Here is a 15359-nt window from a genome sequence, read left to right as displayed (position 1 = left end):
ACACACAACACAACTCCAGCAGCCTGGCTGCACAAGGTCACAGCAGCGGTAGCATTTCAGGTCAGGACTGGTTTGTATTTCTCCCCTCAGATTTAACAAAAATCGTGATCTGATCGCTTAAGACTATTTGTAGATGTGTCTTTAGTCTTTTATCCCTATTTATTGTAAAATTCATTCAGGTGATAAGGTCTGGCTCTGTTGGTGATCCAGTTTATCTGGATGTGGTTGTGGTCAGGACAACAAGAGGTTCCTCCTCACCAAGAACCAATATATTAATAACACTGACAGACCACAGATATGCATACGTTTGACCACATCATGAACGTTTATAATGATGTGAACAATGGTAGTGATGATAAAGACCATGGTGCAACTATTGTTTCATTTTTACCAAATTATTTGTTCTAACTCTAGAAACACGATCAAGAAAAAATTATGAATGAAATCGAATACAGAAAAAAGAAATGAAAATTTTGGAACAACTTTTAAAAACATACTTTTGTGGCTGTAATCTAAGTTGCATTTTAGATGTTCTGGTCTCATGTTTTCAGAATTATTATAAATCCTAAAATCTCCCTCCACTTTTCTTCTCCTCTTGTTCAGAGGTTCGTCCCGACTCACAGGAGGAACACGTCCGACTACAGCAGCGACAGCTCCAGCACAGGAAACTCTCCAGACACGCAGCATAACGTAAGTGGAACTCGTGTCGCACCAGTGCAGTCACGTCTGCTTGAAGCTGAGAAAAAAATGAGTTAGTTAGACGTTAATGCTGTTCTGTATCTCTCTCTTAAGGCTTTTGGGTTTAGACCCTGGAGAAACCCTTATTATCTGACCTCGAGGTGGCTGCGCTATAACGTGGGTTGTTAGTTTGAGTGTTCACCTGAGCTTGATCCATAGATAGCGTCTATCTATGATGGGGCAAAAGGTGTGACTGATCACTCAACAAGTGTTTGTTGTACTTGAACAGATGTGTTTCATTCCCTGCATCAAACACTGTGATCATTTGAACCATCTTGTCGTTCATATAGTCATGTTTTTCCCCTGTTGGGACAGGAAAATCATTGTGCTGTTGGTCCTTTTTTTTAATCATATCACCTCTCTGTTTCCCCAGACTTTAATGGAAGGATAGTATTAAAATTATGCAACATTGGAAGATACTAACTAGATGTGTGTGACTGAGGCCTCATAGTAGCTTCAGATAAACAATAGAAAGAGCTGTAGTTGTCCTTTCTTAATGCTTTACACTAGAATTGCATCAGAAAGTTATTTTTTTTAAGGGTCAGTATGAAGTGGAGGAGAGTTTACAGCAGGCAAAACCTGTCTTAATGTACACATGGGAACCTGACTCTTGTTTTAAGTTGGGCTTGAAAAATTGTGGGCCCCTTATTCAATCACAGTCCAGAAAAATGGATTTGTGTAATGGGCTAAATTCAGCCATAGGTCCTTTAATGTGGTCACTGATAAAATCAAGGTGAAAGAGGCAGAAATATAAAAACATGAAAAAACCAAAACCATCAATGAACTGATACGTATTATCTCTCTGTGCCATGGAGCTCCACTGTTTCCAAAAACTATTAAAAACACATCAGTGAGTCACACTGTTACACTGGGTGACATGTTCCTTCCTTACATGAACACACACACCCTCAGACAATAGTTTATTTTGACTCAATCCCACACACACTGATGTGCTGCTGGAAATACTCACTAAAAAAAACCAACTAAATCTCTGGCTATAAATTTGTGCCATTGTACCTTTAATTCCTGTTTTAGTGACGCAACAAAAATCTAGAATAACACCAGCCTAAACAGACGAGACCAATTTTTCTGTTGATTTGTGTGTAGTGATGCTGAAACTACAACTTTCTTTTATCACAGTTTACCACACAATCACAATTTGCCTCCTGGGAAAGTCCCCGCTGTGAGGAATCCATCATTGTTCACACTGTAATAGAGAAGTCTGGATGTGAAAGCTGCTGAATGCTGTCTCAATGCATGACTTTATTTAGTTACAGCATTGTAACCAGAAATGTGCGTCTCCCATGTCATCACACACCTTGACTTTACACATCAGTTCAACAATTATATATAATCAACAAAGCATTAAAATGTTGTTGTTTTTTAACGTTTTCAGGTGCAGAACTTGGAGAAAGCTGGGATTCTCAACAAAACAAAAGTGTCTGAGAACGGCAAGAAAGTAAGGTAAATTATAACCTTCTTTTTCTTGCAGGTATGACATTCTCACGTTTCGGATTTTGAGTTTGGGTGTGTTTGGAGTCATGTCCCCCCTCCCACCCCCACCCCCTGAAGCTCTCTGTGGCTTTGTTCTGTGTTAGTCACATGCTTATTCTCCCCATTTCAGGAAAAACTGGGCCCAGACATGGACGGTTCTCCACGGAGGAGTGCTGACGTTCCACAAAGACCCAAAGTCTGCAGCGACAGGGGCCTCGGTATGATACACGCTTCTTAAGTAATGGACTCGCAGGAGAATAAAAGCGTTTATCATGCATTAATAAGAAACTCTGACACATGAATGCTGCTGCTCTTGCTGCATTCTGTACATTTCTGAGGGGGCTGTGGCTCAGTGAGAAGTTACAGACAGAATTAATCACTGGCTTGTCTTTATCTTTTTTTCATCTTGAAGTTTCAATACATTATCTGAAACTTTTTTTTTCATATACCCTGCACTTTGGTGCCATGTTTCATATTCCTAAGAAGGGAAATGAAACATTAAACTGCAGCATAACGCAGGCTGTTGTGCCACCTTTAGAAGGAGTGACAAACCCTCAGGTCATGAGCTGACAGTGACAGGGACAGCTTGTGTTTAACGCAGCTCATCTCCTGGAATGCCGTGCCGTCAGTTTGGTAAACAGCTGTATTTAAAATTTTTTTTACTCTGTGCAGAACAAGACAAATCAGATTGTTCCAGAGGTTGCGGTGGATCTGCGAGGAGCGACGATTGGCTGGGCCTCGAAGGACAAATCAAGCAAAAAGAATGTTTTAGAGGTGTGTTCATTTGATGACAGGTCTCCTCTCCATGGAGGTTTTTATCTTGAGCAAACAATATGTGCTTGTACGTTTAGCATTTACAAAGCTTCTCCACTAAAACACGATCTCATACGTTTATGTCCAATATTAAAGGTCCCGTATTTTACACTATTCCAGTATTTTATTTGAAGTGATGAGATTCATAAGAAGATATATTTGTGGTTTTAAGAACCAAAGCCAATCTCAGTGTAGTTTTAAATCTCCTCTCTCAGGCTTTTCTCCGGAGCTTTAGTAACAACAGGTCAGTCAGCCAATCAGAAGAGAGACTCAGAGCTGACTGTTTTTTGAGTGATCAAATAAAAATATATCGGGTTTAAGGTAAACACTCAGAGAAACCAAATCATGCAAGGCAGGATGGTGGGTCCAGGTGGGCTGTGCTCAGGGCTGCTTTGTTGTGACATCACAAAGATACAAGTACTGACGGCTGGTTTTAAGGCTCAGTTTCTGAATACAGGCTGTGTGCATTTCTCTGTGGACTGAGGCTTTGATACTTTCACAGTATTAATATAGAACCTCAACCTGCTTTATAATCAAAAAAGACATGGACATTGCACTTTATACAATATGGGACCTTTAAATCAACAGTTGTGAGTTCAATTACTAGAAGCAGATGTGAATGATCTGTGATTTTTGAGTTACATCCTCATCTCTAATGGCATAAATAATGGCACTAAATTAAAAGCTGTGGGATCATTTACGTTAATAAGTCACCCTGAGGAGGACATTAACGTTAGCTCTGAATTTCACACTAATCCATCCAATAGTCAAGACACTGCAAGAGCTACGCCAGCATGGCAAAAAAGAAAATCAAATTTTATTGACAGTGATCACACAACTGACCCACTGTCATCAGATACTGATTCAGAATCAAAGCAGTTCTAACTTTGGCATAAAATAGTGAGTTCATATTGGACCCCATCAATCATATAACTGATATTAAGAGGTAATTTAAGATACAAGACATCTATGATTAAGTGTCCTCTTTAATGAATTATCTCTCCTTCAGTTAAAAGGCAAGAACGGTGTGGAATTTCTGATACAGTACGATACAGAAAGCATCATCAATGACTGGCACAAAGTCTTAATGGACACCATACGACAACTGGTAGGTACTTCCATTGTCTGCAACTGATAATTGAAAATTATCAGCATTACACTCCAAAGGAAAATCTGTCTGTAATTGAATAGTTTGTCACTGCAGGAAAAACACTTTCCTATTGAGAGTTATATAAGATGATTACAGACTCTATACCACTCATATTTAAGACAGACGTGAGAGGGAAATGAAAGTGATTAGATGCTGTTCAGTTGAGGTTTGTAATTGTTGATACAGAGGTCATTTATATTTCTGTTCATCAGGAGTACCAGGACCATCACTCAGAGGAGGAGGACGGGGATTTATATGAGAAGATTCCCAACATAGAGCGGGATGACAGGTCTGGAGGTGCCACAGACAAGCGAAGATGTAAGTTCAGCAAATTAGATTTCCCTTCACTGCGAGAGAAAACCACGTCTGATTTAATTGTGGAATGAATGATGTAATGACCTAGTTAGGTATATTAAGCCCATTCAGAGCGACATTTACAACCATTTTAAAAGTCTAACATTGCTTTGTGCAGCCACGAGGCCGAGTGTCACATCCTCATCCAGCTCTGCAGGAGACGCAGACCAGAAGAGGGTTCGAACCAAGCTGATGAAGTTCCTCATGAAACGCCCGACACTGCAGTCTGTCAAGGAGAAAGGCTACATCCGAGGTACTTTCACACCCCGACGTACTGATTTTAGATCAGTTCGGATCTTTATTGCCCTTTAGGAAGAAGTTCTTTTGGCAGTAAAGCAGTACAGAAAACAGAAAACATAGACACAAGTTGAGATAATAAGACAATTTAAGATATTAACAGTGTTGACACTACATATAAAATACACAATAAAATAAAAGGTCCGTGTGGTAAAAGCAAAGATAATCTTTAATAATAATGATAGGGATGAGTAATAATATTGGAATTAAGAGTTTTTGTTTCTCATAAGGTGAGTGCGATTTGAACTAGTTGCACCTGGATCTCTGTCCAAAGGGGAGGATATCAAATTACTCCAAGAGATGATGATCCAGACTTGGCTTTCTGTGTCATTTGAAGGCTTTTGCTCCCCACCACCTGAAAAACAGTGATAATGTTACCCAGTTAATTTTCTGATTCTGAGTTAATTCCCCTGACAGCAGCTCACTTTTATCAAGACTGGTTTACATATTTATGTAAAACTGCTGTAGCTGTTTTGTCCCTAGGAAAAGTAGCTGTTGCACTAACACATCCTATTTATTCATATTACTATGAATGCGATGTACTGTACATTTAGCCCATTGTGTGTATTTTTAATTTTCTGATACTCATTTGACTATTAAACTCTTTACATTTATTTATTTTGGAATTATTTTATACTGAATGTATGATACGTGCTATACATCTGTCACATTTCTGTTGTGATCTATACTTTTTATAATTATTGATGTTTGATAGACAGTCTCTACTTAGATGTACAAATGCTGAAATTGTAGTTCGTTTACAACTGTTTTACCTCACAAATATTGTCTAGTTTTTGTTTTTATGTTATTATTTACCAATGTAAAAACTACATTTTCTCAAACTGATTTTATTTTCATTCTGTCTTATTAACAGGATTAACAATATCTTCAATATGCACATCTTTGGTGGGATGATAAAACTGCTAATAGAACTACTACTACATTATTAATGCTAATAATAATAATAATTACAATGATAATGTTTCTATTCCTTTCAGAGAATGTGTTTGGTTGCCATCTGGCCTCACTGTGTGTACAGGAGAAGACCACAGTCCCTAGTTTTGTGGACAAATGTATCAAAGCAGTAGAAAAGAGAGGTAATCCACCTTGTTTACATCAAAATCACACTAAGGTTGTTTTGCTGTGTGCAGCTTAGCAGTTAACTAATGTGTTGATTGACAGGTTTAGACATCGATGGACTCTATCGAGTGAGTGGGAACCTTGCGGTCATTCAGAAACTACGCTTCAAAGCAGATCATGGTAAACATCAGGTTACAAGTTCACATGTATCAAACTGAGTAATACAGTCAATGAGCGTGCAAACAGAGACGGTAGATGTCATAGTGCATGCGTGGATTCACTGCAGTATCTCAGTGTAGACAGCAGTGCCCTCTGCTGTGTTTTAATGGTCTGTGCACCTGTTGTGTTAAAACAGAGGAACTGGACCTCGAGGACGGCCAGTGGGAGGACGTTCATGTCATCACCGGAGCGCTGAAGTTGTTTTTCCGAGAGCTCGCTGAGCCGCTTTTCCCATACAGCCACTTCAATAGCTTCATTACAGCTATCAGTAAGCAGATTTTATTGTTGTCCAGCTACTTGGAACACCCTAATATCACCAAATGATTATACAAATGATTGTATATTTGGTCTTACTACAGCAAATATATAAATTGATAATATGACGTTATGATAATGCATTTATAACTGATTAAGAACCTTTGTCCTGTTTTTCTAGGAGTTCCTGATTATAACACAAAACTGTGTCACATGTATGACCTGGTCAAATCACTTCCTCCTCCAAATCATGATACTATGGAACTTCTTTTTGGGCATTTACGCAGGTATACGTCATTGTTTTTACTTCTGAGCACTACATGTTTCATCACATAGTATGAGAACGAGTACAGGAGGTGGTTAATGAAGTTGATTTAATAAGGTAATTGGAAAAAGTTAAATTGAATGCACAAGTCTTGCCTTAGCTGCTCAAGGCACATCAATTATAAAAAAAAAAAAAACAATATCAGGAATATTACCACTCCTCACGTTGTCATTTTATTTCTGCTGACAGGGTCATTCAGTTTGGGGAGGACAATCGCATGACTGTGCAGAACGTGGCAATTGTGTTCGGCCCGACGCTGCTTCGGCCAGAGATGGAGTCGTCCAACATCGCGATGTACATGGTGTTTCAGAACCAGATAGTGGAGTTCATCCTCAATGAATATGAGCGTATCTTCTGCTCCAGCTAAAGCAGTCACAAGCCTCCAGTGCAGACCTGGGCAAATGTCTAAATGTGCTCAAGTTATTTGAAGTGCTAGATTCACATGCATGCACATAAACAGCTTCGGTGCAAGGCCTGAAAATGAAACTGTTCTTGTAAAGTAAGTGAAAGGGCTTTTTAGGTTTTCTCTGCTCAGAATATTTGAAGTGTAACCTCTTAAAACTACACAGAGGAACCTTCAAAGAGTCTTTTGCTGGGAATATTTGAAGCATGTTTAACCACTGTTTTGTCCAGATTTACTCCATAGGAGGCTCACACTGTTAGAACTATCTTTGGCAGTATTGTAGAATTGGAAATTGAGCTGCACAGGTGTAGATAGGTGTGGTTTAGTTTCCCGTCTCAGAGCTATTGAGCTTGTTTCTTGGCTGGAGGAAGGACTGTGTCAGATTCCTCTTGCTCCCTGAGATTGTAGCTGTCTTAATCTCACAAGTCACTTTCTGGAGATTTTAATTGTTTATTTTTATTTTCATTTTTGTTTTGTTTCAGTTTGTCTAAATCACAGTTATACTAGAGGCCAAGTCAAACCTGGACAGATGCATTAACTCTCTCTTTTAAAATGATCAACGATTGCTTCCATCTTTATTTTAGAAAGTTTAATGACCTTTAAATATTATTTTGGATTTGAAGTTAAAGTATATCACACATTGCAATAACTGGGATTGTATTCTAATATTGCATTTTTGTCTTTCAGTTTCATTTTTACCCATGAATTATTTTATTGTAATATAGGAATGTATAAAAAAGAAATATTAATACAAATATCTTGCTGTGAAGTAGACGGTGACCTAGAATACTTGTGCAACCCACTGAATTGTAAAACACCATTTTTCAATCATGCAGTACTTGAAGAAACTGTATAATAACAACATAGAAATATAAATAAGTAATACATCTTTTTGACAGTTGGCTGTAAAGTCAGTCTGACCATGAAATAGAAAAGTGGATATTAGAAGAGATATATGTCCTGTAAATAGAAATAGATGGCATATTTATGCTGGAAGTTGTTGAAAATGCACAAGTTATTCCATAATAAAATAACTTTGTAAAGAAAAAAGAAGAAAAAAGGTATAGTTGTGTGTTTTCTTGTCAAAAAGCTCATGAAAATGTGACAAACAATGTACGGGGCACGTGGTAGAAATTCAGTTGAACTTGATGGACGTTCAAGTCAGACATTTTTCAGTTCTGATTCAACAGAGACTGTTCATCAGGAACATACAAGTGATTCACAGTGGTGGAAGATGTGTTCAAGATCCTTTACTAAAGTAGAAGCAGCAATACTAAAAAAAAATACGCTCTTACAAATAAAATGTACTCATAAGTGATATCAGCAAAAGATACAAAAAGTATAGTAGTAGTCACTAAGCTGGATGCCGTTTTCAGAGTATCATTGTCAGGCTTGCTTTATTTTTATTTTAACTGATGCTTCACTGTGCAAGCAGGCATTAAATGTTGCATCTTCAGTCAGTCCAGGTAAGGCCTGTGTGTAGTTTCATGGGCAACAATCCATCATATTTTGTAAACTCAGCACTTGCTTTCTGTGTAAAACCTTAATCTGCAGAATAACTAGTAGTTACAGCTGATTACTAAATAAAGTGGGATTTAAAAAAGTGCAATATTCCCTCTGAGATGTAGTGGAATTTAAAGTAACATGAAATGGTAATGATATTTATGATTACTGCTGCTTTGTATACACTGTGTAACCCATGGATGTATTATAATACATCCATAGTGTAACCTCACTGGCCACTTTAGATTTAGGTTACTTCCGGGTTATGCGGCTCATAGAGACTGCGCAGTAGTGTCACTCCCATCATGCCTTTGGGCAATGAGAACGAGCGAAAAACGTTCTCGATCTGGCGCTGCGCGTTCACGAGCGCGTTCACTGTGTGCGCATCCTCCTAAACTTTGATTTATCAGTGAAAAAACTGTTGCTGAGTGACTCTCAGGAAAATGGAGACAACAAACATGTTTACAAGGTCTTTCACCTGCATTTATTTAGGTTTGTTATTCTGAGTTTACTGTGTGAGCCATCACCACTGGAAGTGATCAAACACTCATCAAGCTCATATCATTGTACAGGCTTTATATCTGAAATGAATTCAAGATCTCGCTGACTGAGAAGAAGAGTGCATTGAGGTGAGGGATCAAGGTGGAGCTGCAGAGGGAGCAGACTCAGGCCCACAGCTGGTTGAATCTCTGCTGTGACCTGGGATCAGAATAACGACCAGACTCCTGTCTCTCAGCTTCCAATCACTTATTGTGATACATTTAAATTCTTTAAATCATGTGTCTGGTCATTTTCATTGAGTTGTATTGATATAAGACACAGACGGGTAAAACAAGCTGCTGCTACTGCCCCAGACGAAGTGACGAGAGACGAGGAAGTGACGTCCTCACTGATGAGATGACTGACAGACTGAATTTTCATTTTGACCCCTACAGAGTGTAGTGATCTGTAAATGTACATTTTGTATTTGAATATTGCCACTTTTCAATTTTCATTTTATATGGTCATAGGGCGCCCACATGAGTGTGTGAAAATGAAAATGCTAATTGGATTGCTGCATTTTGTTTTTAATGAAATGGTGTGTACTGTGGGATGTGGGGTCACATGACTGCCGGCCTGAGCAGGACAGGTGAGCTGACTGGGCAGCTCACACAGGTGTCTTGAGTTTTCTTTGTTCTGTGTCCTGAGCTCATTCTCTGATTGGCCTTCAGTTGAGCTGCTTCCCTCTATCTTTCCACCTTTGTTCCTGAGTGTGTAGAGTGAGTAGTTTATTTCATTATATTTCCTCAAGTCATGTTTATCCTGTTGAACATCTCATCTTCTTGGTGAGCTGGACTAGTTACTTACTTGAGATTCAAATGTTGGCAGTTGTGTTGTGTTCACTTCACACTCAGACTTTATGACAGTGAAGTCTTGATTGGTGCGAGGTGTCAGATGAGGTTCAAGTTGTAAACTGGACACCACTGAAATCCAGGACGACCACAGCTGCTGTTTTCAGTTTGCTGCAGAGGCTTTTCTTTATTTTGAAGGAGGCTCAGTTAGTCTGGAGTTTGTGTTTGTGGGTCACCTGTGGAAAAAAAATCTCACTCATCTTAATATTTTTTAAAAATTGTATGAAACTCAACAGTAGTTCGCAGGTTTCTGGGGCAAGATTACTCAGCTTTAGCAGCAAAAATCCCCAAACACACACACACCAAACAAACCTATTCAAATGATATGGTTGTTATGGTTTAATATTTGAGTTCATGGTCTTCAAGAAAACGCATGTTTAAATAGTAGGAACCTTGTCTGGTTTTCTTGTTTTCTTCCTGAGTGTTGAACATAGTTCAGACACAGAGCAACACTTCAGTCCTGTCACTAGAGGTCACCACAGACCTGCAGCTCAGAGAGGAGCTTCCTCCTGTGGGCTCATCGTGTGCACATCCTACTAAACTCTGATTTATCAGTCAACAAACTGTTGCTGAGCGACTCTCAGGAAAATGGAGACAACAAACATGTTTAAAAGGTCTTTCACCTGCATTTATTTAGGTTTGTTATTCTGAGTTTACTGTGTGAGCCATCACCACTGGAAGTGATCAAACACTCATCAAGCTCATATCATTGTACAGGCTTTATATCTGAAATGAATTCAAGATCTTGCTGACTGAGAAGAAGAGTGCATTGAGGTGAGGGATCAAGGTGGAGCTGCAGAGGGAGCAGACTCAGCTGATGGAGATTCACGCCCAGAGATAAATTCTTTAAATCATATGTCTGGTGATTTCCATTGAGTTGTATTGATATAAGACACAGACGGTAAAACAAGCTGCTGCCACTGCCCCAGACAAAGTGACGAGAGACGAGGAAGTGACGTCCTCACTGATGAGATGAGACTGTCTCTCAGCATCTTATCACTTATTGTAATACATTTAAAAATCTTTAAATCTCATCTCTGGTCATTTCCTTACAGGGAACAAGCTACAACCACTGCCCCAGTGACAGAAACATTACAATTGACAAGGAAGTGACGTCCTCACTGATAACCTGCCTCAATTAGAGGACTGAGTGCGTTTTCATTTTGAGCCCTAAAGAGCGCAGTGACATGTAAATGCAGTGGCCTGAGGGCTGTTTGTTCATTATGTTTAAATACTGTCACTGCAGAGCAGGTTCAGTCTTTGAAAATCATCATTTTAATACGTTCGTAGATGAGTACACACATGAGTATGTGAAAATGCAAATTGGAGTACTGCATTTTCTGAGCAGCACAGGTGGAGAACTGGGCAGCTCGAACAGGTGTCTTGAGTTTTCTTTGTTCTGTGTCCTGAGCTCATTCTCTGATTGGCCTTCAGTTGAGCTGCTTCCCTCCATCTTTCCACCTTTGTTCCTGAGTGTGTAGAGTGAGTCGTTTATTTCATTATATTTCCTCAAGTCATGTGTATTTTGTTGTTCAGTGGTACATTTAATCTCCTTGGTTTGTTCTCCCACGATTATATATTTAAAGCGATAATGTTTGTACTGATTTTGATTTAGAATTGTTTGTTGATTTATTCAAGATAAAGTGACAGAATTTGACCTGTATGTTCGCTTTCTTTCATTTGTAGACATGTGACCACTCACACCTGACTGACTGCAAGCAAAAGATTAAACACCTTCAGCTGGAACCTGCTTGTCCTGCTTTGCTCACATTCATTCAGTCCAGTGTTTTATCCTAGAACACATACATGTGTCAGAAATCTCAATCCTATCATGGATTTTTTTTCAGTTTCAAGTTTAAATGATAATTCTGTTGAAGTCTTCTACAGGCTTTTGTAATGACCTTAATGTTTAATTGAGTCTGTTATTTTTCTGCTTTGAGGACAGACCACTATAATCATGGATTGAACGCTACAATCATGATCAGGACTGTGCATTTAAAGGAGAACCAACCCTCTGACAGAACTCACTGTTCTTATTCCTGAGTCTCAGAACAGTTTGGTCAGTATTTGTGAACATGCAGCTCTTCACTGAAGTTAGAAACCAAAGAGGGAACATTAATGTTCGATGTCGACCCGGTTTGCTCTTTAACAGTGAACGGGGCTCTGATGCTGTGAGGCCATAAAATGTTTATATCACTTCTTGGCCTGAAATGAGATTCAAATTTCAAATTTTGTGCCCAATTTAAAGCCAAATGAGACACAACACAGCTACTGTAGATTATAGGGTCAGCACGGTAACTCATTTAATTTCAGCTGTAGATGAGAACAAACCTTTGACTTTTTTAGTCGATCGTTCCAGAGTCTGTTTTTCTGCTGTGTTTGTTCATTTGCTCTCAATGTGAGAGATTCAATTAAAGACTGATGCCTTTCCTGCATTAAACATTTTCATTGATCACTGACAGATTTTAATCAGTGTTTTGATGGAGGACACAGCTGCTAACATTTCAGAGTCAGTGTTGTTGTGTTGTCTCTGGAGGATTCTCTGGTTTCCAGCTTCAGGACAGAGGGATGTTTTCAGACACAGACTTCACTGGTCCTGGGGCCCAGGAATCACTGGTGACATTTAGGCCTTTTATTTATTCAAAATGAACTGTATGTTTCTGAATGTTGTGATTATTATTTACCAGTAAGTTAAACTTTGTGCACAGCTGTTGTTGGGCTTCTACCTTCACTCACCGCTGCAGTTTATCAACTTTAAACATTTCCTTCACCGGCACTTCCTGGTTTTTCTGGCCTTCATGTTTCTGCTTTAATATTTCCCGTGTGTCCGTGAGACAAACCGGAAACAAACTGGTCAGACTCGGTCGAGTCTTTGCCAGAATGATGTGAGTAATGTCAGAAATATAAACCGGGAACAAACACAGAAACAGCTGATCCTTGTGACAGTGGTGGAGCAGGTGGAGCAGGAAGAGGAAGCCGCAGAGCCGCAGAGAGCCGCTGTTTATCCGCTGCCCTCCTGCGCTGATTGGGCAGAAAACGCGCGTTTTCTTCTTTAAAAAGCAACAACAAACAAACATGAGGCAGAAACTGAGGCTTTGCTCTGTCAACAGCCTCCAGCGGATCTGCTCCTCTGCAGCACCGAAGGTAAGAGAGGTCACTTTATTCATCAGAGCCTGTTTGGTTGGAGGACGAGGCCTTTGCATCATGAGAGAAATGAACTGAAATATTGATGCTTATTGTTTTGTTTGCAAAGAGGGAAACTCGGCACAAATGAGACGCTGAATATGTTGAACAGAGTTTTTGTAGCCGCTGAATCTCTGAGAAGTGATGTTATTGTTGGAGACACCAGTGGTGAGCTGATGCAGAGACGATGAGACAGAAGTTGTGCTTTTGTTAAAATCTTTGTGCAGACAACTGTGAAACCAGGGCTGGGTGATCTCACTTTGGCATATGATCAACTTTTAATATGAATGTACAGATGCCTTCATTAAAGCTGCTATATTCAGAGAGCCCTGGTTAATGTTCAGGGTTAACGCTGCTAACCTGCCCACTGCCACCTGTTAAACAGCTAGCATGCTAACAACAGCTAGCCTGCTGCTAACCGCAGCTGGCGACAGCGGCCCTTGTTCTGCAGCCTGGAGCATTTGGCTCACAGACATATATTATATTATATTATATTATATTATATTATATTATATTCTTCACCTGAGCAGAACAAGAGCTGACGTCACCAGCCAATGAGACACCTGCGGTAAAGGCGGCACACAGGAGGCGGGGCAGCTGGTTAGCAGCTGGTTAGCGGCTGGTTAGCTGCTGGTTAGCAGCTGGTTAGCAGCGACTTCACTTCCAAATCAAAGCGCTTATAAAACCTCATAAATAACCGTGCTGTTCAAAAGAATACTCCATATGAGCTCAGCGAGAAATGTGATTGGCTGTGGCACAGTTTGTACATGTAAGACAACATTGTTGGGGGAAGAGCTGCTAGCTAGCTAACATCTGGAGCTGGTGTCAAAGCGGCGGAAAAAGACGTCGTTACTTCCGGTTAGGACTTTCACAATAAAATCAGTGGAAACACTGTAGATCGTGATAAAGCTCGAAGGATTGACATATGACCTGTGGCCAGATCGCCCACCCCTATGCTCAAAAATGACAAGTACACATTCTGACTCCTTTTTTTTTTAACTTAATCTTATTGGACAGCGGCAATCCCACAAAGCAGAGTCCAATCAGAGAGCAGGTGGTTCCTTTACCTTCATCTCTGCCTATACCCTGAAAGGTGTAGTAGATTTTCAAGCCCATGCTGTCCTCCATCTTGAAAATCTACTCCACCTTTCAGGATCTGCCATGGAGCTGAACGCAACTGAATGATCTGCCCTCTGACTGAACTTTGTGATTGGATTGTCGTTGTCCAATCACTAAGGTTTAAAAAAAAAAACCAAAAAAAAACAACTTCTCTTTTTTTTGGCACCAGTAAATGCCACTTAAACCACAACCAAGTAATGTAAGGTTTTAAAAATCTTTCCAGGATTCCTGTTAACAGTATCTGCGGTTGGAGCTGTGTGCGGTAACCTCCTTTGAGACTGATGGGAGCTAACTTCATAACTTGCACTGAGTTTATAATGGTAAGTGAAATTAATTATTTAAAGCAAAAATGTTTCTCAATATTGTTTTGTGAAAAGCTGCCTAAAATGTCTTGATTTGCCCTGCAATGGAAAATGTATTTTAATATAACTGCATGTTTTCATAGAGATGCCAGAACCCACCTCAGGCCAGGACCACATCCTGTATGGTGCCCCACACCCAGCAAAAAATGGTAAGTCATGGGCATGACTCCATCACATACCTATACCTAAACTAGGATCAAAAGGATTTTGAGCTTATAAAGTGATGTTCACAAATAATTCCAAATGTAGTTTTAAATCAATCTTTGTAAACCTGCAAAATCTGTATGAGAAACTCAAGTATATACACGTCCTCAACACAAGCACACGACATTGTGCTTGTGGAGAGGAGATTTGTATTTGTAAAAAGGCCGTGTGATTTTAAAATCTGACCAAATGAAATGAGTGGTGAGGTAACACAAAGACACCGTGGAAGAACTGCTTTTGTCAATGTCTGTGTATAGAAACAAAGCAGACAACTCTGTAAAACTTGGTGTTCAAAGTTCCTACACAGTGTGTGACACTGAATTTACAAGCACACTTTTGACGCCATCCTTACACCTTGAAATGATTGAACAAAGACAGTCCAATCACAAAGCAGAGTCCAATTAGAGGGCAGGTGGTTCTGGTATCTTCATCTCTATCGCACATCCTGAAAGATGTGGTAGATTTTCAA

The 15359-nt window shown here is 39.6% G+C and overlaps 1 protein-coding gene and 1 long non-coding RNA gene across 6 annotated transcripts in view; one reads left to right on the top strand and one right to left on the bottom strand.

Moving 5' to 3' along the window:
* vps25 (vacuolar protein sorting 25 homolog) overlaps positions 1 to 15359 on the top strand; it is a 45198-nt gene that overhangs the window by 17824 nt on the left and 12015 nt on the right. For 3 of the 5 annotated variants that reach the window (XM_071463144.1, XM_071463146.1, XM_071463145.1), the window contains 16 exons: positions 604 to 690; positions 2135 to 2202; positions 2363 to 2450; positions 2905 to 3006; positions 4055 to 4153; positions 4408 to 4513; positions 4668 to 4802; positions 5845 to 5943; positions 6029 to 6106; positions 6282 to 6413; positions 6582 to 6687; positions 6915 to 9123; positions 9204 to 9358; positions 10858 to 13166; positions 14548 to 14644; positions 14770 to 14835. In XM_071463144.1, the coding sequence (XP_071319245.1) occupies positions 604 to 690; positions 2135 to 2202; positions 2363 to 2450; positions 2905 to 3006; positions 4055 to 4153; positions 4408 to 4513; positions 4668 to 4802; positions 5845 to 5943; positions 6029 to 6106; positions 6282 to 6413; positions 6582 to 6687; positions 6915 to 7092 (1278 nt within the window). In that variant the 3' untranslated portion in view covers positions 7093 to 9123; positions 9204 to 9358; positions 10858 to 13166; positions 14548 to 14644; positions 14770 to 14835. Of the gene's footprint in view, positions 1 to 603; positions 691 to 2134; positions 2203 to 2362; positions 2451 to 2904; positions 3007 to 4054; positions 4154 to 4407; positions 4514 to 4667; positions 4803 to 5844; positions 5944 to 6028; positions 6107 to 6281; positions 6414 to 6581; positions 6688 to 6914; positions 9124 to 9203; positions 9359 to 10857; positions 13167 to 14547; positions 14645 to 14769; positions 14836 to 15359 lie in introns of those variants that run through there. The other 2 variants (XM_071463148.1, XM_071463147.1) reach the window with 1 other exon arrangement.
* On the bottom strand, positions 9394 to 12889 carry LOC139608974 (uncharacterized). The gene is made up of 3 exons (XR_011685122.1): positions 12759 to 12889; positions 9979 to 10198; positions 9394 to 9877 (listed from the first exon to the last, which is right to left on the bottom strand). It is a non-coding gene; the product is annotated as an uncharacterized lncRNA (long non-coding RNA).

The sequence above is a fragment of the Trachinotus anak genome, unplaced genomic scaffold, assembly GCF_046630095.1.
Source record: "Trachinotus anak isolate AG129_WGS33_773 ecotype Australia unplaced genomic scaffold, CSIRO_AGI_Tana_v1 ptg000025l, whole genome shotgun sequence".
Classification (NCBI taxonomy): domain Eukaryota; kingdom Metazoa; phylum Chordata; class Actinopteri; order Carangiformes; family Carangidae; genus Trachinotus; species Trachinotus anak.
This window is presented reverse-complemented; position numbering and strand designations above follow the sequence as displayed.